Here is a 26,192-nt window from a genome sequence, read left to right as displayed (position 1 = left end):
TGATGCTATTGACAACATACAACTAAGGGGAAATACGAATAGTAATAGATAGATGTATAATTCATTATGCAATTTTATAGAATTAAATCTTATTTATCTTCAGATATAAAAACTATATTTACCAGCTGAAACACTAACGCATATGCAGTATAATATAATCTACTTAACAATCTCGTTTTAGTTATAATATGTGATTAATTCTTTTGCTATTTCACTATAAACAGTTTCTTGTGCATACAATATTTTTTTATAGTATTCTAATATATTGTTAGATATTGTAAAGAAAGTAAAATACAGTTATTGAAGTTTGGGAACATTCAATGTTAACCTTGCTTCAAAAAATAATCTTTCGAATGAATGGGGAATAGATTTTTAGTATTATAGTTGGCATAATGTCATCATTGTTTACAATGTGTTAGAGTTAAAGAAATGAGACAAATTAATATTTCAGAAGCAAATTCAATATTTAAATGATGTTATTTTAAAATGGCAGATGATATGAATGTTCTTTTTATACGAGGAAATGGAAACGTATGTATGGTAATGGAAACGTAATCGTAATGGTTTTAACATTATTTTAGTACAAGATTTTAGCATAATAGTAATTAACAGTATCCACTACCTTTTAGTCAATTTTTGAAAAATGACATATATGATAATTTGCAATAGTTTGATAATAAAATACTTGTATCAATATTAATAACGTATAATTTGCTATCTCAAAAGGATACAGACACAGCCAATGATAATGTTTGGGATGATAGTGCATTAATAGAAGCATATGATAAAGCAATAAATTTAGCAATAGAAGAAGTTATCAAGCGAATGGGAATGGATGTTGGAAATTCTCAACCGAAAGAAAACCTACAAAATCTTAAGCAGCCTAAACACGCAAGTAAATTACACAAGGTTGTGATTTTGATAGAATATTACAAATTTGATACAGAATATTATTAAATATATTGATTAAGAAGCAAATTATTTTATTTTGCTATTTACTTATATTTATTTGTATACACATCTTTTCTCTATAGAAATGGATCATAGGAGCATCTTGTCGTGCAATATACTCAGAGGATGGAGAAATTTATGAAGCTATAATATCAAAAATTTACGAAAACAATGGCACGTGTGTTGTAAAATTTGTAGGTAATACCTTTAGCATGATGGTTATGTCAATTAAGAAATGTACTAAAAATACATATATATATATATATGAAGTAAAGGCTTTCGCATAGTCTATCACAGTGTCATTCAGCAGGTCCTTAACTGGGCAGGAGTACCTGTCAATGTCTATGGGGAGACCCATAGATGATATAGTGGGATATAGGGTCATGAACCATAAACATGCATGTTACTTATTGTTCATTATTAGCTGCTTGGAATATAATTCTCCTCATTAGACGAGTGATTATTACTACATATATCAAGGCAAACATTTATACATATACATTTATGCACGGGAAATTCTAATACATTGCCTGTAAGGACAGTAACTGAATGGCACTCAGTCATTCTATTAAATGACAAAAATTTCTTTTACTCTGTGTTTAGGCTATGGTAATACAGAGAAAGTCGAGTTGAGTTCTCTTTTAGAATCAGAAGGTTTGCAAAGTCAAATAGCACAACAAAAGAAAGCTTTGGAAGAGAAATTCAATGAAGAGAACGATGAGACTTGTGAGACTAATTTTTCTACAAATGTAAATTCGAAAAAATATAATGTAGAAAAAATGGATTGTGACTCTGAAGAAGCAAATGCGTATAAACATCACTTCATACCGGGACCATCTTTCAATTCGATGACTGATATAATGCCACCTGCACCTCCTTTACCACCACAATTAATGGCCAAGTAAGTACAATTTAAAAATTCTAATGGAATGCTGAATACTTCTAATATTAATAAGTAATTTGGAATAAGTTTAACATTTTATTTGGAAAAAAAATACGAAATTTTAATAAAATGTACTAGATTACCAGATAATGATACAGACGCACTTTCAAGTATGTTGATGTCATGGTATATTAGTGGTTTTCACAGAGGTAATTATTTCACATAAGTATTTTATTGTATATTAAATTTTCAATGGACTATGTTATTTCTTTTGTAGGTTATTATCGTGGTTTGAAACAAGCAAGAAACAATCAAGAGAACAGGAAGAACTGTTGATTATATCAATTTTTTCAATAACAATATAACGATGATATAAGATATTAAAATAAGATATTATAATAAGATATAAGATAAATATAAGATATAATATAAGATAATATAAAATATAAAACTCATTGTATTTATTTACTTCAATTATTTGAAATAAAGAACAGCTTTATTTTCATATAAGACTTTATTTTTTTAAAAATAATTACTAAGATAAGAAAAACTAAAAAACATATTTTTGATAAAATACACTCACATATATATGTCGGGTTATAATTAGGATTTAAGGCGCGTAATGATCCTTTGTTTGAATTAGCCATTGTTTTTCGAAACAGAGAATATATTTACGTGAATAAACAAGATTTTACAAAATATTATGAATAATGAGTTTAATAAATAATAAGATTAACAAACGATAAGTTTAACTAATAATTAGATTAAAGATTAATAAGTTTAACGAACAATAAGAGGAACGAATAATATGTCTTACGAATAATGAATTTAACGTATAATGAGATTAACGATTGATAGGTTTCACGAATAATGAATTTAATTAACGCTATTAACAATGTTCCGGGGTTCAAACGAATCCACGGTCAACGGGATAACTCTTTACTATGTGTAGAATAATTTTAAACACAAAATACAATTGCTGAGACACTCGGTAAATTGCTCGATGTATCACTTTCCAAGGCGATCACACGAATGAATATCTGATGAAAATCTTTTTCGCTATACGACTGCATTTGTTTGTTATATGCTCGCTGGAAACATCGAGAAGGTTCCAATCGTTGTTGCTAGGCAATTTCTGTCAAAAGTTTGTTGTATACTCTTTGGAAACATCGAGAAAGATTCAAACGCCGTTACTAGGCAGTTTCTGTCTGGAGATTGATTCCTAATACAACGTGTGTCCCATTATATCGACATCTCTAAAGTACAATTCTATGTGATTTCTAGGGAGAACAATACAACCGATCCACACCTTCGTCAGGCAAAACGTTTATCCCGTGACCGTGGCTACGTTCGGCGACCAGTTGTCACCTCGAACCCACTTTCGCTTTCACAAATATCAAACAATTACAAATGACAATTGCTTAATTACAGTTATGATAAAATCTAGGCTAAAGCATTAGAAGGCTTCCTCAAAATTGCAAAGGGAAGGCTCCGGTTTTCCTTTCATCTCCGACATATATAATACAAGGATATAATACAACCGAACATTTTAAACTTAGCCTATAGCGCGTGCGCGCACACACACGCACACACATGACACACATGCGCGCATACACACATGCACACACATGCGAATGATTTCTCGAACGATAATCCATTTATTTATATTTTTCAATATCTGTCCTTACGATTGCGTATTTATTTGTTCCACGTATCATATTTATCTATTTGCATAACTGTAGGTGACATTTTTTTTAACAATTTTGCTAATATTTCATAACTTTTTAATTCATATTTCAAAGTGGTAACAGGTGTTTCTTTCTTTTCAAGTCTCCTCCATATCGGGCTTATTTCTAGTAGCCACGCTTGCTTACAAAGCAATTTTATATCTGCACAAGAATATCTTTCAGTACATTTTACTATGTGGTTTACAATATCTGTATTTTCTAATAAGTGGTTGCTAAGGTATAATTTGAATATATCAAGTCGAGCAACTTCATTGGGTAATGATACGTATATTTGCTTTTCGAGACGCCTGAGTAAAGCTGCATCAATGCCCCTAATAACATATTTACAATAAATATTATCGTTCTATTATACTAATAATAATGAAGGAATACTTCAAACAACACAATAACATATTTGGAATTTGGAGAAATATTACGATATTTTCAACTTAGAAAACATTGAAATAACGTGATATACGTACCAAGGGGAATTAGTTGTAGCCAGAAGAACTACATTAGAATTCTCATTAGACACTAATCCATCCAATCTAGAAAGAAGTTCTGATCTGAATCTCTTTGCAGGTTCAGACAATATACAGTCTCCTTTATTTGTGGCGATCCAGTCAATCTCGTCGATAAAAATAATTGTAGGCGAATGACTATAGGCAAGTTCAAATAAAACCTGTTCAGTTTAACAAATGTATTATTCATTAAATATTATATTCGAAATTCCTTAAATTCATTGCCTCATCACGAATATGATATCATTTCGTTTTCCAAACAACTATTCTATTTATATATAAATGACGAAAAATAAAATCAAATCTTTTTATACCTAGAATCTCTCCTTCATAGACAAAGGAACAAAGAAACTTACATAGACAAAGCAACTTACACGTATATACTTCTCGGAATCGCCTCTCCATTTGCTGACCAATGAGCTGGCAGTTATGTTAAAAAAGGTGCAATGGCATTCTGTCGCGACTGCCTTCGCTAACATCGTTTTCCCTGTTTTGTATATTTCTTGTAAACACGTACAGAAATGAAAAGAATGCGAGTATCTTACCTGTACCAGGTGGGCCGTACAGCAAAATACCTTTCCAGGGGGAAAACGGGCCATCAAAAAAGATAGGATACTCAAGGGGATACACAATGGCCTCCTTAACAGCGGTTTTACATTCTTCTAGGCCTATAACGTCATCCCAATGTACATTTAATTTGTTTACTATGATCTCCTGTGACGATACAAAGATAAAATGGCGTCTTCTCTATATTAAGTAAACGTTACGTAATTTGATATTTGAAGCGTTACTGAAATCACGTCATCGTCGATATACGTTGGACGGTTTATCGACGGGAATTTTATCGTTTAAAAGCTTTACGATACGTATATTAATCGAAAATAACTTACGCATGAGATGTCCTCAGCAATCTTTCGTAATTCCGGATTATCTGAATAAAGCTTTTCAATGCATTTCAATATCTTCGATTGCATGGATTGTTCCATTGGGACGTTAAATAGCTCTTCTGATGAACGTCCATCACTCTCATTGGGGAATAGTGACGTCACTGTCATTGCGAGATTAATATGATTCGTATTGTCATCAGTTATCTTCTGCTGTAGATTCGTCTCTTTCACAGGCTCACTTCTCGCTTCTTTACTAACAGATTTGGCTTTTGTCTCAATACTTCTACAAACACTGGATCATATTGTAATACGATACGTTGAATACGATACGTTGAATACCGTTTAATATCGTTAAATAATTTAAATTCTTACGTTTTGCTTGCATTTGTCACTTCCCTCGTCATTTCCCTTCCAGTTATTTTCTTACACAATATGGGATATTTTTGAAATTTCATCTTGTAATAATTTTCATACTCTGCAACGATAATTTCCAAATCGATGTTGTCGCAGACCCGATGTTCGGGAGATAGACGAGCTTCCCGGAATAATACATCGCTAATGTCTATATACCTAAAGAAATGTAGTTTTTAATTAATTATAGTTTTTAACTGATTAAAAATATTTTTCGCAATGACTGAACACTATAAGATAACCATCAAACAACTGTTTTATCTCTAGGTAAGACAGGCAAAAGAATGTATTTACTATATAAATCCTCGAAGATAATTTCTTGTCTTCTGCTCTTTAATTTCCAATTTTTAGATGGATAAGAATAATTTGAATTTATATTTCATATATTTGTTTATAACTAGTTAATCTACATTATCGATTGAGTTATTCTTAACTACTGAATTACCGATGTCGAATTTTCAAATTTGGTTTCGCCTTCTCTTTCCACGATGTCCACTGATTTCTATTTCGATTGGTCACTGACACTATTCAAGAGAATTGGAACTAGGAATATATTTTAATTATAATATACTCACCCATTGTGTTCCAAATAATCACATACAAGGTATAATATGTTCCGATGACGTTCCGAAATACGACTCTCCTCCTAATATAATTATTTTTTCATTACAATAATATAAGTTTTTTCATGTAATTTTTTGTTACATTTGCGAATTCAACGAGTTACACATGATTTTTCATGAAACACGAACGTTAAAAATATTTGATACAGCCTAATTATAAAAATTGTTAGAAGCAAAAGTCATAGATACTATGTGCGAGTATCGCATGAAACGAACAGCTATTAAGAGAACTGCAGCAATATTACAAATCAAATAACAAAACACACTCGTCTGTGACGTGGAAATTCTAAAATCTAAAATCTAAAATCTAGAATATTCCTTACCTTTTTTCGCAGATTATAAAATATCTTATTCATACTACCTTGCATCGATAAATCACCGTTCATAGTGACACTTTCAAATCGCCTATCGTTTCTCAATGGATACGAGAATTTCCGTTTATTACTTTAAAAACAACCCGTCCATTACGTTTCTCTTAAAAAATTCTTTCAACTCCGTTGAAAACCGAGCATCAAACAAGAGACAAACGATTTGTTGCCATGGAAATGTTTGGTTCACACATAAGCAACGCACAAATATAATGATAGAATAGCTGAGTGTGTGTACTGTATAGTAAGATGGATGCAACATGGAAATAGAAAGAGAACACCATGTATAGATACTTCCTGTCCTTGTTTAATCAGGCATGCACACTAGTGGACACTGACGCTGCTCGTATACCCCTGTTACATATTTCCTGTACAAGTGCGCGTCATTAGACAAGGACGGAACATCCTCTCTCTACTTCTCTATCGCGTTTTTAGTTCGCTCACGCGCTCTGTACTTATATCTATTACATTTCCACCATAAGCAGCGGCCGTGCAGTGACTTACAAAAGTTCCGAACGGTTCCATCCTGGGCGGACGGTTAATTGCGTTCGGTACTTCGAGACAGGAAGGTGAGTACAGAATCGCTCCTCTTAGTACTCTTATTAGAAGTGTTATCATCGAATATAAGTTTTTTCAATAAATTCTTATCGTTTTACAATCTTTCTAGAATACAATGACGTCAGCAATCGATCATTTTCGCGAATTTATTGTAAATTAATTGGGGGAATATCTGGAGTTCTTTATCGGTTTCGACTGTAAAATCAGCAACTATTCGAATTTTTCATTCATAATTGTGACGTTTTCGACTCTTCCGTTGCCAAGACCCTCTTGAGAGATTTTTGGCACGTTCCATCACCCTTGTTAAACGAGTGCACATTGGTGGATATATTGATTTCAAAAACCAATACGTGAACGAGGTTTATTATCTCACTGGGACAAAGAAATCCGTTTTATTCGCGAATTTTCCGTGTTTCTTCTTAATTTTCGTGAGTGTCTGGCGCGGAGCATTATTTGAATGAACTTTTCATCGTTCAGATTATATTTCGTTTAAAAAGATTGAAATTGATGTCGAGAGGAAATGAAACAAGGTGCTCGGGCATTCCATCGTTTCCCGGGGAAAGAGAAATATGAAAAAAACGGTCGTTCTTCCTTCTGCCATTTTCGTCCATTACCAAAATGGTATGACCCAAATGTCCCGGGCCGTGAATCAATCAAGCGAATTTTGAATAATTTTTGAATAATATCCAGTTAATAATTTGTGAAACAAATTAATTTCATTTTATCGTTGGAAACAAATTAGTTGGATTTTTCTTTCTTTAGCAGTTTTCGCCGGAGTTGACCTGACGTGCTACTTCAGTTTCCATCATCGCTTCTCGAAACTTCCAACGTCCTTGGTGTTGGAGTCTCCTTGCCCAGGTGAGTACATAGCTTCTAGATACTCGTCGCTGTTCATCCTTACGAGCCTCTCGAGCTTTAGTTGTCAATTGTTATCGTTAAAGGAAGAGAAGCTCGCGACAGATGTTATCGAACAAATCGTTTGTTCTCGAAAAGTTCGAACTTGTTCGTTGCGTTTGAATATATATGGACGGATGCCATTTTTCATGACATCTTCATGATTTGTCATGTCGTGAGTATAGCTTTGTGATTTATGTGAAATTTGACCACTATACCGTGATAGAAAAATATTTCCAATGAATTATAAATATTTTACATTGTGAATTATAAACATTTGTTAGAAATTATATCGTACTTGAGGTGAAAATGAACCATATATCTGCTTATGGAATACGAGGTAGTAAATCATTCGAAACATAATAACGATTAATTAAGTACATATACAATAACGTTTACGAATGAATATTGCGAATTATTGTATGGCTTTAATGCGGTATTTAATGTTTTGATTGCGGTCTTTGAAATGGTATCATAGGTGCTGATATAATATCGCGCGAAAAAGGAAAGACCAGTGGTTAATATTGCATGTGCACCAGTGCGTTGCGCTCGTCGGGGGTGGTTTTGACGCCGGTGCCGAGGAGAGGCGCAGAACGTGTTCGATCGACCCGCGAACGTAGCCCGTGCTCATACTGCGACAGAGTTCGTTTCAGTTAGGCTCAGTCGCTGTTTGTCCGTCGACAGCGTATAATCGCGTCGGCCTACGATTCCTTTTTTCTTCTTGTTTCTTGCGAACTCTCTCGCAACAGCCGTTCTATACGTACGCCGCCAGTATATTGCGTGATCATCGTTCCCGTTGCTTTCCTTACCCTCTCACGTCCTTCGAAGAAGACCTCCCTTTGGTTTTTCCTTGTTTGGAGGGAATTCATCGCTCGGACACATGGACTGCGAAGCACGAGGGTTGATCGAGGCATCAGCGTGATGTACTTTTCAGGTTTCATATTTTCTCTATGATACTTTCTAAGGAGAATTTGGAAGATATACATTTTTAGGAAATAAAGGTTTTTATGGAGTCATCGATAGGTTAGAATTTAATTAACTCTCTTACAACAGGTATTCCAATTTTTTAATATATAAATTTAGCTTCCTCTATGGTGTTAGAGAACATAATGCGGGCATTTTATGATATAACGAATATATTCGTATATATTTTAGTTTATTCATTCGTCAAATTTCCCTAGTAGGCCGGCCTGCAGTTCACATGCAGCACTTAGTAAAAATTTGTTTTGTTAGAGGTTGGCCATTCTTCTTGCTATAAAAATATCGTGAAGTCATATCATATGATAAAGCACCTTCTGAAAGCTAGATGCTCGATAACGAGCCTAATGATTCTCGGTAGTTTGTAATGTCAAGCTTTGAATTGGCGAGATCGCTCTGCTGTCAAACCGCCGTCCAGCGGCGACCACATTCTTTAACCACGTTCAAGGGGTATATCACGCTACAGAAACCATCAAAGGGTTTGCAAGTTAGTTGCCTTTTAGAAGTGGGGCAATTGGTTGTTACATGTAATCCGTAGTTGCTGGCTGTTCTCCTTAGTCGCCATACATCATAGAGACGACAGTTATAGTCGCCAGTTGTCCTTGCTAATGGTTGCTTGTTGTCGCTAGTTAGTTCTCGTTATCGTTATGTATTCCATCAATCACGCGAAATTTAACGTATGGAAATTTATTCTTCTTTATTCTTTCTGTAGGGAGATTTTTTAAGACGAGGAAAATATAGAATATTTTAAGACGACTGTTTTATGATACAACAAAGTGGAAAGACGATTTAATTTTATAAAGTTTAAGGTAATTTTTTAAAAAACTTCGAATTTAAAAGATTCAAATAGATATCTTAAACGTAATTAAACCCTCCGTATCGTAAGAAATTAAATGAAACTGCGCAACAAAGTTAATACATTTAATGTATTATTTTAAACATTTATTTAAAAACATTTATTTAAAATTTAGCATTTGTCAGTTCGTTACATCTGCGGTAAAAGTTGTAACTACGAAGAAGCTTAACATATAGTGCGTCTCAAGACGACAGTAAAAAGTATTAAGAGATTTTTCGAGATTTTTTCTTTTAAGTTTCCAAGTACTTTTTCTATTTAACTTCTTTTTTTTTGCATTTTCTAACAATATTCGATAAATAGAGACGAAATATGACAGTTCTTAGTTCGGGGATTTATTGGTTCGAAAGTTACTTCAAAAGTGTTTCTGGAGTTCGTGCGGTTAATACTTTTAAACTACTGAGTACGACTTATTCCGTATGGCTGGACAAATCTTTGTTGATACTGTAAGCGTAACTGGTCCGGATATTGTCTTGTGGAGATAGAAAAATACACGAAGTATTGATTGAACTACATATTTTTTTAATTCTTTTTTAATTCTTTTAGTTCTTCATATATTGATAATAAAACGATATTCCGCTACTTTGAGCACAATATAGTAATGTTTAAATAAATAATAAAATTTACGCATTTCGTCTTCATGCGTCGATAAGAAAATGCAAAAAAAGTTAAAGAAAGATGATGCGCAGACGCGAAGTTTAGTCAGCAATAATATTTAAAACCTCTAAAATATATTGTACACATTTATTTGCAAATAAGCTCAATGAAATTGAACTGTAACTGTGTTTCCAATAATGTCTTCGATGTATTGCTCGCCATTATGTCGGATTAACAGCTCTAAGTGATCGACCTTAATCACTAAATGGCGGCCGTGATTCAGTGGTATAGCTTTACATATGACGGACATCGCAGGCGCTTGTAAGACGTCCATTGTGAAACGTTTCCAATAGCACCGTTTATGTGATGGTGAAATCTGAATATATATATCGCTGAAATATATATCGCTTATCACTTGAGTCTGACACGATCGTTTTTAAATAGAATCACAATTTTTTATTCTTTACAAAATCAGTCTTTAAAGATTATGTGCAAATAAAATAGATAAATAGATAAATGGTTGTACAAACTTATAAAACAGATATTACAAGTATATCTAAATAAATGATATATTTATAAATTGTAATATTTGATCTAAAGTTTAAATAAATAAAAGAGATACTCGTGACTTACAATAAACGTATTTTTTTTTTCAATTTTTAAACAAAGCAAAAGTGGATAACAATTTTTCAAAGTGTAAAAATCAACACAATGGTTGGTTTCTTTAATTAATCAATAACGTTTAAAGTTAATTAATGTCCAGAGTGGTTTGTACATTTTGTATTTCGCCGTATTTCAACGTTCGATGTGTAAATAGAACTTGATGCCTGAAATATCGAAAAAATAATTAAATCCGATCGTTCCGTCGAATTTGCAAATTGTATACTCGTGTAAAATCGAGTGCGCTTGTGTATGCTGATACGAAAAGTGGTAGTATATTTTTCCTTTTTCGATTATCGTTATCACTTTTTGTGTGGAAAAATTAATTCCGTGAAATGGAAGTGCAATCAATACGGCTTATCACGAAATAATAGCACAACGACGGTACATATTGGTATTGACGTCAGCTTCGCAAAATTTCTCGAGTATCGCGGTCGACTATTTGGGTTAAGAATTCAGTTTCAAGGTTCTACAAGCACGAGTATCTTATGGATATGAAATTTTCAGTGTACATTTTAATAACCATATTCCATATTGCATGCTGCGGTCCAAGAAAAATCCGCAGTTAATATTCTGCTAATCCCTGCTGCTTTTAAAGACCATAAGTAGTCGTCCGTAAGGTTTAAAAGATTTCGAGTAGATTTGTATTACGTATTTTATCTTCTAATTTTTAAAGAGAGGGTCGTGTTTAATTAATTGAAAATGACGAAACTGTAATGGGACATTATTATCAAATATTAAACGTGGTTCCATTGGGTACTTTTATGGTCTTTGCGAGATATATATGCATTATACGTTGCTATTAGCAACGCGTAGCGATGAACGATGGAGAGCAGTACCTTCGTTATCTCGTCTCGGTTGTGTACATATCAGTAATGCACAGTACTCGTACTAAATATCTTACAAATTCCATACAGATTTTCAGATTAGTTTCGAATAATACCAACACGACCATGATAGTCACAGTACAGTATTAAATGGTGCCACTATGCATAATACACTCCTAAAATGTTTCTACAAATATATTTGTCCGAATATTTTTGTCAGCTACTATATCCTAACCACGATTTATTAAACAATATATAGATTTAAAAAAGAATATATAACGACATTACTTGTTTAGGCTAGATTGGTTTAACTTGTATAGTTTTAGTAACTGTGTAAGATCAAACAAGAACTTATCGTTAGTTTGGCGAGATTTGATTACACGAAGCAACATAATTGCTTTGAAACTCAGGACAGAAAACAATGTCAACCGGTAGACGCGTTTGTCTGGTGAACGTGTAACGCGTGAATAATAGATAGCGACAATCACGCGAACGCTAGTTACAGTTGACTTGGCTTACATTGTAGCATTCAAACTAGAGTATACGAGCCGTAAGCACTATTGAAAGTTCAAAGGTCGACTAGTGAGCTTCATCCTATCTCATTTTTTAATCAGGCGATGGATCGATTTGAAATCGTATTGATTTCGAGGATTATTATAGTTCTGTGGAAATTTTAAAGCGTGGTTTGTCTAATCTTGTCTCGTTAGCTACAGACTCTTTGGCGAGCAGCCTGAAACTTGATCCAGTTTCGAGAAAATGAAAAATTCGTTTCTTCTCTTTGCTTCCCTGTTCCTTCTTTCCTCCTTTTTCCCTTTTTACATCGCGTTAAGATCCGTTAAATAATATTGACTGCCGTGGACGCTGGCTGAGAAGTGCACTTTATAACTAGCTTTAAAATCACTGACGTCGATGAGGACAAAGGTAAGTTAGAGGGTCATTTATCTGAGCTGGTGTTATTCGACCTGAACTCTGCAGCTTTTCAGAGTTTCTTTCGTTTTTCTTTTAAGAGCAGAGATGTTAATTGGTCTCTTGTTACGTGTAAGAAGTATGTACTAAAGCTTATTTATCACCAATTGGTTGCTCAAAGTCGAGATATACATACCTATATTATATTAATACGTTACAGAAGATTACGCGTTAGTTAGCTTATGAGAATTTATAGTGTGTCACAGATCACAAAAGCAGAATGACTACTTTTTCATAAACGATATATGTATATGAATTGAAAGTTTAACTATTACGTCACATAATAGTATCACTTCTCTCGATAAACGTCGTCGAGTGCATATTGTTAAAGAATATTAGCCATTTGAATTCAATAGTTTCGAAGATACTAATGCTTCTGTGAAGTTTTTGCAGGCTGTTAATTTTTTATTGAGATACTACAAATTTTAAATAACTTCGATTAGAAATAAAAATCACATTACATTAACGCGTAGAATGTAACGTAACGTAGATAATGTAAATATAAATTATATTACAAGGAAACAATACGGGTAGGTAATGTGAAACATTCTGGTTAAAATTGCATCCTTTGAAGGCTAGGACACACAGTACTTACGAAGTAGATTAAGTACCAAATGGGGTACTTAAGAAAATTCATGTTGTCATTGTTTAATAAACATCTTCAGCTAATAGCTTTCTGCAAAAGCTGGTTTAAGTTATGCTAGCTTATTCCTTATTAATTGCAATTATATTGTTCGTATCTCCTAGAGGATTAACAATCCATTTTTATAATGGATAATAAAAGTAAATTCCTATTAGGTTGTGCCAAGTTTCTTTCGTTTTATAAAGAAATGACAGTTATGTTATTCTATATTATTTTATATTAAATTGGAAAAAGGTGGATCACACGTAATTCAATAAAATAATATAAAACGAAAAATGTTGTACATCTATTACTTTCTTATAAAACGAAAGAAACTTTTGGAACAACCTAATATTTCTCTACTACGACGCTTCTACAGTGCTAAAATATTTGATAAAAATGTTAAGAAATTCTAATATTGATTTAAGCGTATCGATTTATCTGCTCTTCATATTTGATCAAACAGAAATTGTTAATTATGATTTCCACTTAAAAGCGGATTGCATATTATGAGGATAAATTATCAAATTCATCTCTAATATACACATTAGAGAATCATTCATAGCCGCAATCCTGTTTACCGCTAACATTGCTGGTACTCAATAATTCATTAGGTGACTGCTTTAGCCGCACAGAATACACCTGTAAATAATTAATCGCCATTAATATTCCATCGACTTTTGAAAATCCCTCATGTGATCTATTTCATGCGATGAGAATATGTATAAATTGAGATTGCGATCGACCATCCTCAGTCGGATAAATCGAGTGATTCAAATTATAACACAAAAAAAAGTTAAAACTAGTTACATTATCTTTTTCAATTTTTATGTATTATTTGGCGGAAGAAACTTTGGTAATTGGTAAGTAAAGTTCACCTCCTTAATGTTAATGATTTTAATATGTTATTAAGCTCAAAGTTCTAAGGAATTTTCTATATATATATACATATACATAACTGTGTGCGTATATATATAATATACGTATAACAGCCAAAGTTCAGCTCTCAAGTGTACGCAAAACTTTTATGTTCATTTTACGCTATACCAGTATGTTTCATGAATTTGTTTGCTAACAGTATCGAAACAAATAACAAGCAGAGGACGAGCTATTCATGAATTGTTTTGCCAGCGTGTACGCTGCCAATATTTTCTATTTGAGAAAACATACTTGTTGCTATTGCAACTACAAATATTTTTACAGTCGACGCTTTTGCCGTGAATCATTGGCTAACATGTAAAATCGAGAAAAAACATGGTTTATTGTGATGGAAATGTGGAAAACCGCAAAACCGATATAGAAGGGAAAATAAAGGAAAGGAAGGTAGGGATAAGTAGAAGCTTGGGGCCAAGTTTAATTCACTGAAACCGAGCTGCTTGTATTATCACAAAACAAAATTGCCAGTACGTCATTTCCGTACTCTCGTCCTCGCGAAAATGGTTTTGCTCGTTAAGAAAAAACGAAGAGACAGGGAAGAGAGGAAAAAGCAAACGGAGAGCGCTTTAAAAAGCTGGCGAACCGTGTGTTACCACAACGAGACACGCGGTGCTATTTGTCGCTTTAAATTGTGTCGCAACTCGTTTTTGAGATCTTTGCCAGGGACGCGTTAAAACACGCTGCAAATATATTTCTGGCTTTTCTGGGGTTTAACTGAAATATGACAAATAACGTTGTAAAACATATGTACTTATGACTTACAGAGTAATTGAGTGTACAAAATATAATAGCCAGCGATTTAGGGCTTTAAAAGATCAAAAGAAAAGAAAAGAAAAGAAAAGAAAAGAAGAAAGATAATATGTTGCGGCAGTTTAAGTCGATCTAAGAAAATAGATAACGGGAGGGGGGGAGGGCAAAGCTAGTTAATCTGGAAAGAATCCAAGCGTCAATTTCAAGCATTTACAGAGAATCAAGCGGGCTGATTAAGGTCGTGAGTTGAGCAATTATCCCGCGTTAGGTTCAATCAGGTTAGTCCCACGCGAAATTGATCCAACCATGCGAAAACGAGTGTATTCTGATTTCTGTTGCAGATACTTCTGGCTATTGCAGTACTTACGTCACTGCAAAACTTCTTTTCTGATCCGCATCTGATCGCATCTGATCTGATTACAACTAAGAAGATGTATTGTTGGAGATTTTTTTTGAAAGTAATCATAATTGCGGTCTCCGTACCGCCTGTCCCTCTTTACGCTTTTCCGTTAAAGAATGGTAAGTTGATACTGATTAATTATGCGATCGAAATCCTATATAATGGCTACAAAAAATATTTGCATCATTATTCTCGTTTCCTAATGAATCGCTGTTTTAATCAAGTTTTATATTGCATCAAATTTCTGTAGTTACACGAAAGTACTAAATTATAGAAAACTTGATATGCACGGATTTAATTAACTGATAAAGTAGTCAATATATAGGCATTATTATTTATTATATTATATATTATAGGCATTATATATTAGTAATGTATATATACACTTTTGAATTTTAGCCTTCTATTATTCTTATATCCTTTAAACGTCATTTCAAGCTACAAGCGACTTTAACTCAAATAGCTCGATTTCAAGTTCTAACGTATACTGTAAAGCACACTTGCGAAGTGAAACAGTAAACACGATATGAAAACTCTCTCCCCAGTAAGAAATCGAATATCCAATTTCAATCGTGCTTCATCGATGAAGCATCAATGCTACGTAGAAGCATCGTGGCAGCCGCAATGCGGATCCGTTGAACAAAAATTTCCTGGCACGATCGTTTTCGTAACGCTATTAGCCGTTTCAGTATCAGGGATGTTTTAAAAATCCGTATCGGATTGTACCATGAAGCGCAATAGCGCTTCGTTTATTTATTTACGAGAAGTGCCGATCAACTCGATTGCACTGCTCTTTTTTTTTTGTCGAAACATACCGTTCAACGCGTTCACGCTTCACTTCATCAGCTATATCAGAAACGTTACACTAAAGAGTCAAAAGGTTGCCAAATATTCGTGCTTTACCTTTTGTTTGTGTGACGTTCTGTAATTGGTTTTTCAATTCAAGAGGTAATTTATACATTAGTTTTTTCTTTATTTGGTTTACGATTATTTGAAAGAAAAGTAATTACGAGAGGAAACTCTGATAGACTAGCGACAAGCTACGTTCGGAACCGAGCGCGTTGTGAATTGACAATCGTAACCAAACATCGCGACACAGTTCACCACACTACGCGTACAGCATGATCACGCTGAGTGGCGTTGAAACGGTTAACGTAACTGCGCGTACGACCGTCGAATGGCAAAGATATTCAAGCTGAGAATCGTTTTCAGATGCTACAAACAGCAGCTGTGTTGACTTTCATGGAGAAACCATTCGACATGCTCTTACGCTTGAGGACGGACTTTCGGTTTGCAGTTACTGCATCTGCTATAATTCGAGGCCGGACTGGTGCACGTCGATCGTATGCCACCCGCCCGAAGTGAGTATATGCTCATTACTTAAACACTTAACACAACCAGAGAGAAACTAAAGCACACCGTTAACGCTTGCACGCTGGTCGTTAAAGCACATGCTACGCGAATAGGGTACACAGCGATTCATCTAACTTGCCTTGAATTACTTTTACAAAGAGAAACATGGACAGGAATAATTTTTTGTTACGAGTCGTTTAATTTATTCGTTCGTTAGAACGATTGGTCTGACAAATTCAAAGTCTTGTTCCGTATAAATATTTTTAAACAAGCACGTCATAAGCTTTGTATATTTTTTTTATCGCAACGAAACTGTTCAGAGAAATGTTGAAATTATTAATTACAAAAGAAGACATTTACGTTGTAAAAATGTTAGCGAAAACATTTGTGAAAAAGTTACTTTGTTATAAATTCTACAAAAAGAAATATTGAAAATCACGCCCCATTTATTCAGTTGCACGTATGAAAAGTATTTTGCATTCGCGCAAAAAAATCCCTTAAGGATACATATTTTATAATAATTGGAGTGTCAAAGTTATTACGCGGATTGGCGTACCTTAACCACGTGCCTTTTAATGAAACTAGGTTATTCATTTGTTATTCGTTCCTAACTTTCAACTTTATGATTTTTGCGGAATAAAATTTTATATTCCGGTTCAGTTTATAAATGATTCATTTAGAATTTAATAAAATTAGAGTTACAGCAGTGCAATTTAATAAAGAACAAATAATCATTTGTACTTTATTAAAATGTTCTTTTAGCGTCTCGTTTTAATATTTCTCTAATAATATTTTGTTAACCGTTATATTTAAATGAAGGTTTTCAAAGCAGAGACGTACTTTAACGTAGGAAATGGACGTACATTTATAATGAGAATTCAGAAGCAAAAATATTTCATACAAAAATAAATATTCCCCATGTGTAAATAGCTACGTTATGACTTTTATATGTATCTAACGTTTTTCCATGCAAGGTAACGTATATTTGCTTCTTCGCTTCTTCGCTTCTGAGTAGTAAAACCTGGCATTCATGCGGCTGATAGGTAGTTACGCGCTGACAACGAAAAACATAAAATGAATAAAAAGCATGAGCCATCCTATAAAAAAAATAAAGCTGCTTTTATCTTTCATTACATATTCGTCAGAATATTGTTAATAAATATTTAAGTTCAGATTTCATAAATTATGAATTTAAATAATGATTTAAATAGATGCATAGGATTGGACATTTATTTATATATGTATCTGTGAACGCTTTTTGACATAAAATTTTTATAACGACTAAAATGACATATTCCGATATTAAATTAATTTGATGAGAATAAAAACTGAATTTTTTAAACGAGATTTTGTATGAAGTTACATTTATTGGGAGAAATTCATTCTTTTATAATATGATAAAACGAGACTCATAGTCTGTATAAATCATTTCATGGAATATTATGTGTATGTACATGTGTTCTACGCTTTTATTATAAAAATGCTAAATGAACATAACGATCAAATGCATCGACAAATGCATTGAACATATCGATTGTTATTTTGAAAAATTGATTATCTTTTATTTGTTTCGAACTACAAATTGATTGAGACATTCGTGTTTGCTAAATTGCGAATTTAACGCAATGAAGTCGTCTGAATCCCTTGCTAGCATGTAAATATAGCGTCGAATTAACAGGTCAATTACTTGAGGTTGGAACTGAAAGAAAGAGAAAGATGGAGGAGGTCTTGCCTTTGAATGCTGGACACTTCTAAAGCCCACAGTTCGCTGAAATTGCCAGAGAATTCAATTAAATGGCAAATTAAACCATTGAACTGAATCTGTTTCCAATCGTGAGCTTGGAGGTTCTACCCTTTGAATTTTTAAACCAGTCACCCTTCTTTTGTACGTATGGTAACGAATATAATTCATAAACTAATGAAGTGTGTAATTCAATTGAAAGCTCTTTTCACTGAATTCAGTTTAGACTAAGAAAAATGATATAATAACGAAATTATCAATTTACAATTTATAGAGCGTATACTTTATTCGAAAGTGAAGTTTATTACTGCAAATATTAGTTGGCTATTTATAGCCTGTTTGAAAAGGTGATTTAATTTCGATTGATTTTCGATAAGTTTTTGTTGGTTTACTCAGGTTAATTAATCTCTAATAAAATAGAAATACCAATCCGGTAGTATAATTGCTTTCTTGCTTATTACTTTTTTACTAATTAGCGATGCACGATTCCAGACCAGTAAATATTTTTCCATCGGGAGAAGTCAGGTCGAGAGATGCAAGATTTATACGCTCGTTCTGTCAGTTATCCCAGTGTCTGTTACGCGATAGAAAATGAACGAACTGAATAATAAATGCATTATCGGCATGAAGATTGCTTGATGTAGGCCACCGCTTTTTTTCTATCCTTCCGATACCATTTTTCTTTTTTCTTTTTTTTTTTTTGCGAAACACTTTGCTAGTCGTGAGAAGCAGCAATTCCCTTCTGCGAATCAATTACGGTTCACGAGAAATTGTATTATAGCCTGGAACGTATTCAAATTATCTTCAATTATTCTCGGCTGTTTCCATTTCCATTCGTCTCTTACGTAAGTACTCGTTTGATGTACGTACATAGTGAGACAATAATCGTTAACACCTTTAATGTCTTCAGTATTATAGAATAAGACGCGAAAATACGTTGAAACCTGACTTTTAGATTCGCGAGACTCTATAAGGCTTCGAAAGTCTCTTGTTTCAGGCCGAATAAAAAATTGTAGATGAAGAATTACATTGCGAGGTCTGTTAAGGAAAATTTTAAATCGTATCGTTGTAATAGGATTATTTCAGCGAGGGAAATTACGTGTTGCGTGCGAAGCCACGAGCTTTCTTTCAGGCTAATATACATAATTGTCCTATCGAACTTTCCATCTAAACCGTTGCGCTCACACGTGGATTTTGCATTTCAATTTTCTTACTTACAGTCCAGTCCAGTGAGACCAAGTTAAATTTTTCAGCCCTCCGAGGTAGAATATGTTTTATAGAGAGACGTACAACGCCATGAAGGGGAGACAGATCAATAAATTGGGTTATCTTTAAATTACTGACAATCATTTGATCGACGCGGTTTCACCGACACCGAGTCCCCCGGCAACGTCTGTCAAAGCTTATTTACCGATACACTGAAATCAGCCACAATCATTTTACCGACGTCTTCCTTTGCTGACAGTTATTATACTCGCTGTCATATGTTATCGTTGATTATACATCTTTATTTACAAATTCGTTTCCGTGTATAACGAAACAAAGGAAGAAACGAAAATGATACGTTTCATGACGCATTGTTAAATTATTAATTAACCAGAGTTACATATCTACATGAATGCTTTGAAATGTCAGTCATAATTCATGAAAATGGATACAAGCCATTTTACTATACATAAATAGAATTATAAAGACATGTTACGTACTAATGCTTTTACGAAATATATTTCTGTATACGTTTGACGTTTCTGTATTATTCCTTATGTGCTTTCTGCTCTTGTGTTTAGCTCGTCGGAAGTAAAAATACGTTAAGCGAATCAGCTAATCTATTCGAGCGTTTCAATGGCTCAGTCTTCTCTTATGCAACTACCAAAAGAGAAGATAAGTCTTTGGTTATACAACATTTCATAACGTCCAAAGTAACGGGGCACTAATTAGTTGAAACTTTAAGACAAACCAGATATCGGTCATCGTCCGTAAATACATTTATTACGATCGTTTAAAGTTTAAAGAAACACCGTTATAAAATCGTAATACGAGACAAAGCGATTCAGAACTCGAATTCATTTGTTGGAACGACGCCATGGGCAAAAGTAGATAATGGAAAATTTAATACGATACGATTTAAAACTTTCTTCCAAAGACCATTTGATAGCGCCGACGTAATCAAGAGTGTGACGATATTGCCAGAGACGTTTCTGCAAATAGAAGACTAACTGATTTACGAATTGCCGTAACACGATTGCCGCTGGTAGTATGGTTAGTAATCGCTTTATTGAATTTTCGCTTGATGTGACATCGTCGAGAGTTTCTAGCGAAATTCTTCTCCCTGTAAAACTATGTTTCTACAGCAATGGCTGTAATTTTCGAGTTACCGTTTGCGAAGAAATCTTTTTCTTTCTTACGTGTAATAGATTATTTTTAAGTTTTAAGTTTTAAATTACATTGGTAACCTTCTATAATTTATTACTCGAAGGTGGTAATTTTTTCTTAAATAGTTTGTTTTTCCTATAATTTATTATAATATATTTTACTACAGAATCCTCAAAAACATGATGTATGTATATATATCCTGAAATATTATCAGTCTATTGTCAAGTTATAGAACATTATGGAAATTGCCAATTAAAGTCATAAAAAACAAAAAATAAGGAAGTTCGTTAAAATATGTGATTTTCCAATTAAGATATAGAATTTATTCGAGTAATATAGATTACGGTAGAGATGGTGACGGTAACAATGAGTGGACTGACTCTTCGTGCGAAAACAAATTGGAAGCGCAGAGCGATGTATTGTTTCAGCGAATATCGATTTTAAAGCACGGTTTTAAAGTACGTGTGCGTTTGACTAGGTGTGTTAATTAATATTGCTGTCTGATTTTCGATATGTAAATACAATATCTACATATCTTTAAACTTATGATAATTGAACTAACAATTTTTTTAAATTTAAATTAATATTTATCCTTTTAAATGCAACAATTTTTTTTAATAATAACTTCACGCGTAAGTCAGCTGCGCACATATTTGATCGTTCTTTAAAGCTTGAATCTCTGCGAAGAGAAAAAATCTTTCAACCAACAAGAACTGGTTCTACGTTTTCTATCCATTTCCTTCCAGATAAATCTCTCTATCTAAAATCCTTATTTCCGTATTTCCTTGAAAAGGTTAAAGTCGTTTTGTATAAAATCCAACGTAGAGAAGAAGGAAGATCCGCAAAAGATTCTTTCAGCTTTCCCTATGTTTGAGCTCGAATCAAAGCAATCCTATTCCCAATAGGGTGACTATGCGTTTAACTTCTCATAGAATCTCTCTGATTCCGTGTGATACCTTCGGTGTTTTTGAAGTATGTAATTGATGTCGTAACGTCGACGCTTTGCAGTGCGAATTCAATTTTGAGTTGCAATTTCCCTGTTTGCGTGGCAAAAGCATAAAAAAGCATAAAATCGATAGCGCACCTTTCGATAAACACGTTTTCTTTGCTGATGGCGCACTGTAAATATAAATATTTGAATAAATATCGCGAATTTCATGTTGCTAAAAGATTTATACTATTTATTCGTAAATAACTGTTGCATATGTTTAAGTTGAAACCACTGCATTAGGTCTTTTTTCTTGTTTAAAATTATTTGTATTGGTAAATTGAATGAAAGTTCTAACATGTAATTTGTTCTTCTTTTATAAATAGTTTACAGAGGATAAAGCGTGGGTAACTCACGACTGTCGCGATCATGACACTATACATACCTATGTATAGCACGTATACTAAGCTAACTAAAATAGCAAGTCAGAAAAATGGAAACTTAGGAAAATCTAAAGGAAGATAAAACGTTCGAGCCTTGCCAGGAATATAAGATGCTAAGTAATCTTCCTAAGTAATCTCCTCCAGCTTTTTCTAGTTTGATCAATAATTATTAGTACATGTTAGGAAAATAAATAGAATTTTTGTTCTCAAGCGAGGTATAATTTAAATTTTGTATGTACACAAAAATGTTAAATATCTGTAATAAACATGGTATAATCAATTTTTTTTACATAAAATTATACTGTATAGGCTATTGTTATTTAAACATTTTAAATTGGACGAAGGAAAAAAATGACGCAAATAAAACGTAGGACATTTTAATTAAAGAGACTAATATAGAGATTTATCTACTTAACTGTGATTAAATCATCTCCACTTAACGCTCTACCTCTTCTATTAATTATGCTTCGTTAAACTATGATTACAGAGGATGGGTTTTTTGATAAAATGACATTCTGACAAATATATATAGATCGATATATATAGATATAGATAGACAAATATATAGATTCTTACAACAGTAGTTATGAATGAACAGTAGTTATTGTATCAATTCCGTTCTTCAGAAGCTTCATTTGTGAAAAGACAATTCGCCAGAATATGGATTCACTGTAGTTATAGCTATAGGATTTCAATCTAGTTGACAGACTTGCTTTACGTAGAGAATATCTGTCTCTTGTTCTACCTTATCGCGATTCTCTCCTCATCTTATACGCTTTGTCGAGCAAAGTAATATTGGCATATATCTCGGCTCTGGTTACAATCATTAGTTTCCGCCTAAACGGTTAGAATCACATAGCTCGCGCTCTACTCTCGTTTATTCAACATTCAGGCCATATGGTCGCATGCGACGAGTTTTATGTTAATTCCGACCGATTACAATACCTTTCTTTCGTTTACAAGGAACGACGAGACTGGCAGTTGCGTGATTTCCAATGCAAAAGCCGCGATATCTGCACGATAACCTAACCTCAACCGATTTTGTTGTACTATTCTTATGTGGACTTCGTTTGTACCACTTTCGTAACAAAAATAGAATACGTAGAACACAGCATTCCGTTATGCGATATTGTCGATTCCTAACATCCGAAAAATCAGAGATAATTTTTTCCCTACAGTTGTACATTTGTGTGAAAAATTACGAACGTAAAGTTGTTTGGTGCATGCACAGTCCTCCCCTATCCTGCATTTGCGTGGACATGCTAGAAAGATTCACTTTTCCACGGTGAAACTGTATGTATTATAATTTCATTTTTACAAAGGTCGAACATCCTACTATGCATAAATTTAATATTAATATAAGCAGGTTTCGTGTTAAGTATTACATCTGACGTATAAGCACACGTGTGTACGAGCCTTGGTTTTAAATGTCTTATAGTAGACACCGAAAAGATTATTCAGTTGGATATCTGACTCAACATCAATATTTTACTAGGAGATAACATGTTAAGAACACGTTGGTGGATGGCATGGGAGATGATGAATGAAGACATACTTCTGTGAGATACATAAAATAGTAGTCAGAACGTATTTTGGCGCTTGGGGACAGTGATACTGTCGCTGGTGATACTGTCATACACCTCCATTTATAAACTTTCGAAAATCGATGTGACCTTCAAACTTTAGTGTATTCTGTTTCACAGCACAAAATGTTTCCGAAACGTACGTTTATTGTTACAATGAACTTGACTAATGGCTCTGAAATACTATCCTTGAAAAAACAATGGGCGAATTGGAGCAAAGAAAAGAAGGAAATAAACAAAGACCTTGTTGGTTCGTAAAAATAAAATATGCTACAGGAAAAACTTTTTCCAACGGATTGAGATGCGACAAGCTTTAAAAGCTATGACGCGAATCGAGCGTTTGTCTACAAAAGCGCATTTTCGGTGGATATATAAATATACATGTATATGTGACGAAATATACTAAAGCAATATTGACCCTTTGTCGCTGAAAGTATCAAACTACAAAACTTCCTTTCAAATTTTCAGAATAAGGAAATCAGGATCATGATAAATAATTGGAACATAATTAAAAATAATATATCTTCTCTATAAGATAATGAATACATTGGTTCATTTAATTTTTATGGATATTCAAACGCTTCTGTGAAATAAAACGTCAAGATTATAGAGTATAAAATTCATAGCTATGAAATAACTAAAACTCTGATGTATTATTAAAGATATACGTTAGGTTGTATATAGTGATACATACAAAGATTACATGTACAAACCCATAATTAACACAATGCTACCGCAACTATTCTGCAATCTACCTTGCCCAAAACACTCTTCCAGTCACCTCCAAACTCTTCAATTCTCTCCACCTAACCACCCACAAACCATTCACAAACATGCAATTCTCGACAAAAGAAGAACTTATCGTCAGTTGTCCTTAACATCTCGTTCATTCATTTGGTCCCTATCCCCCTATTTCCTCCCACTGCGATGATCGCACTACATTTTTCCACGTCTCTATTCTATTCTCTGGATGACCTGAATTCTCGAGCAGTCGAGTGACGATTGATCTGTACAATTGATCGATTTCTGTTTATTACAGCCATGCTGGAAATTTCGCTTTGGAAAACGATGTTGTGAGTTTGAATGCTTGGACCACGTCAAAAACATTACCGGAACGGGTGAAATTTATGTCCTTGAGGATATGATATTCTCCAGCTCCTCGACTCATGAACAAACTCTACTCTGGGCGATGAGCTCAATGGTGCTGTTGCGGCTATTCTAATTTTTCAACAAGGATCCAGATGGCGCCGTTGACGAAATTCAATCATTATAAACGTCAACGATCAACATCAGCCATCAGGCAATTTCATATTTGTGACTTATTTCTTCTGTGTTATTTCTTCTAATTTTATTGTTAGTTCTTCAATTTGTATTCCAAAAGATTGAACTCTTTTTACGTGCGTGTATGTTTTTCTTTTTTTTGTAACTCGTCGAGTTGCAATTCTAATTTTCGCACTTCCTCCTTCATGTCCTCTATGTGCTTCTCGAACTCTTGTGTCGTCCTGTCTTTGTCGGAACATTCTACTTGAAGATCAGCGAGTTGATGCTCGGGATCGTAATTCAATTTTTGGTCGTTAGCAGTAATAAGCTCACGTAACTTCACTTTTGAACTTGATCTTGTTTGGTCTTGATTGTGTTTTCGTGGTGCTTGTGGTGTTCTAAAAGTAATCGTCACGTTGCTTGCATTTTTAGTGCACATTGATACACTGCACTCTGCAGTTCTGTCTGTACATTTTCTTCTTTTCCTTTACTCCTCTTTCTCTTTCTAATGAATTCTTTTTATTCCGTAAAATAGTTTTTGTATATTCAATTTTGTTAAGTGCAATCCTTATTTCTGATAACTTACTTTTATTAGATAATTCTTGTGAAACTTCTACTACATCTTCCATATCATTTTGAGTGCGGCTCCTACCTTCAGTAAATTTAATATCTTGAACCGTATCATTAATTTCAATAGCTCTTTCGGTATCAAGTAAATCGCACTTATTATTTAATATACCTTTTGAATTGACTTCTGTCTCTGTATCTTCTTCGAGTTTTCTTCGTTCTTCTAATCCACCCTTCTCATTTTCTAGGATCTTCCTTGTTGTTACGCCGCCTAAAACATCTGCACGCCAGCCCGCGCCAGCTCGAGCCACCGGACAACAACCGGCCTGCGTAACGTCACTTCGACCCTCAATAAACCTAAGGACCCACCATAACTTTCACTTCCCTGTATTGTTTCGCCATGTGTCTTCAATGCGTCAGGTCGGGCCCATCAATGTGTCATCGGTCTTTTCAAGTGCATAGTTTCGTGGAAAAGACCTACGTGACCCTGGCCACGAGCGTCTGCGGAACACGTGTGCGGTGGGCCTAGGAA

At 33.9% G+C, this 26,192-nt stretch overlaps 3 protein-coding genes across 7 annotated transcripts; 2 read left to right on the top strand and 1 right to left on the bottom strand.

Moving 5' to 3' along the window:
- The first annotated feature begins 260 nt into the window (after window positions 1–260).
- LOC117215117 (survival motor neuron protein-like) lies at window positions 261–2,185 on the top strand. 2 transcript variants are annotated; one of them, XM_033461549.1, is made up of 6 exons: window positions 261–540; window positions 727–909; window positions 1,035–1,149; window positions 1,555–1,852; window positions 1,973–2,043; window positions 2,112–2,185. In XM_033461549.1, the coding sequence occupies exons 1-6, from the start codon at window positions 487–489 to the stop codon at window positions 2,168–2,170; spliced, it is 780 nt and encodes a 259-aa protein (XP_033317440.1). In that variant the 5' UTR covers window positions 261–486; the 3' UTR covers window positions 2,171–2,185. The 2 variants fall into 2 exon arrangements, with proteins under 2 accessions (XP_033317440.1, XP_033317441.1); XM_033461550.1 differs by having other exon boundaries at window positions 262–531; window positions 2,112–2,170.
- A 1,347-nt stretch (window positions 2,186–3,532) lies between these two features.
- On the bottom strand, window positions 3,533–6,389 carry LOC117215116 (katanin p60 ATPase-containing subunit A-like 2). Its single transcript, XM_033461548.1, has 8 exons — window positions 6,327–6,389; window positions 5,956–6,026; window positions 5,342–5,539; window positions 4,973–5,252; window positions 4,628–4,796; window positions 4,457–4,569; window positions 4,044–4,243; window positions 3,533–3,893 (listed from the first exon to the last, which is right to left on the bottom strand). The coding sequence occupies exons 1-8, from the start codon at window positions 6,387–6,389 to the stop codon at window positions 3,533–3,535; spliced, it is 1,455 nt and encodes a 484-aa protein (XP_033317439.1).
- A 4,572-nt stretch (window positions 6,390–10,961) lies between these two features.
- On the top strand, window positions 10,962–25,949 carry LOC117215115 (integral membrane protein DGCR2/IDD-like). 4 transcript variants are annotated; one of them, XM_033461546.1, is made up of 4 exons: window positions 10,962–12,659; window positions 15,354–15,531; window positions 16,625–16,773; window positions 25,909–25,949. In XM_033461546.1, the coding sequence occupies exons 1-4, from the start codon at window positions 12,648–12,650 to the stop codon at window positions 25,933–25,935; spliced, it is 366 nt and encodes a 121-aa protein (XP_033317437.1). In that variant the 5' UTR covers window positions 10,962–12,647; the 3' UTR covers window positions 25,936–25,949. The 4 variants fall into 4 exon arrangements, with proteins under 4 accessions (XP_033317437.1, XP_033317434.1, XP_033317436.1 ...); XM_033461543.1 differs by lacking the exon at window positions 25,909–25,949 and adding an exon at window positions 24,873–25,122; XM_033461545.1 differs by lacking the exon at window positions 25,909–25,949 and adding an exon at window positions 18,444–18,907.
- Window positions 25,950–26,192: the final 243 nt, after the last annotated feature.

Source organism: Bombus bifarius, unplaced genomic scaffold (assembly GCF_011952205.1).
Source record: "Bombus bifarius isolate JDL3187 unplaced genomic scaffold, Bbif_JDL3187 scf7180000009355, whole genome shotgun sequence".
Lineage (NCBI taxonomy): Eukaryota > Metazoa > Arthropoda > Insecta > Hymenoptera > Apidae > Bombus > Bombus bifarius.
Note: the sequence above shows the minus strand (reverse complement) of the source record. Positions and strands in the feature narration are given on the sequence as shown.

What these genes read in the sequence shown, in the direction of transcription:
- LOC117215116 (XM_033461548.1), bottom strand. Translation starts at nt 6,389, where the DNA reads ATGAACGGTGATTTATCGATGCAAGGTAGTATGAATAAGATATTTTAT. An exon ending in GATTATTTGGAACACAATGG is followed by an intron (nt 5,540 to 5,955) that starts GTGAGTATATTA and finishes ACATTTCTTTAG; the next exon opens with GTATATAGACATTAGCGATG. An exon ending in GTACGGCCCACCTGGTACAG is followed by an intron (nt 4,570 to 4,627) that starts GTAAGATACTCG and finishes TATACAAAACAG; the next exon opens with GGAAAACGATGTTAGCGAAG.
- LOC117215115 (XM_033461543.1), top strand. An exon ending in CGCTTTTCCGTTAAAGAATG is followed by an intron (nt 15,532 to 16,624) that starts GTAAGTTGATAC and finishes AATCGTTTTCAG; the next exon opens with ATGCTACAAACAGCAGCTGT. An exon ending in TCGTATGCCACCCGCCCGAA is followed by an intron (nt 16,774 to 24,872) that starts GTGAGTATATGC and finishes TGTTTATTACAG; the next exon opens with CCATGCTGGAAATTTCGCTT.
- LOC117215117 (XM_033461549.1), top strand. Translation starts at nt 487, where the DNA reads ATGGCAGATGATATGAATGTTCTTTTTATACGAGGAAATGGAAACGTA. An exon ending in GAAATGGAAACGTATGTATG is followed by an intron (nt 541 to 726) that starts GTAATGGAAACG and finishes CTATCTCAAAAG; the next exon opens with GATACAGACACAGCCAATGA. An exon ending in CCACCACAATTAATGGCCAA is followed by an intron (nt 1,853 to 1,972) that starts GTAAGTACAATT and finishes AAAATGTACTAG; the next exon opens with ATTACCAGATAATGATACAG.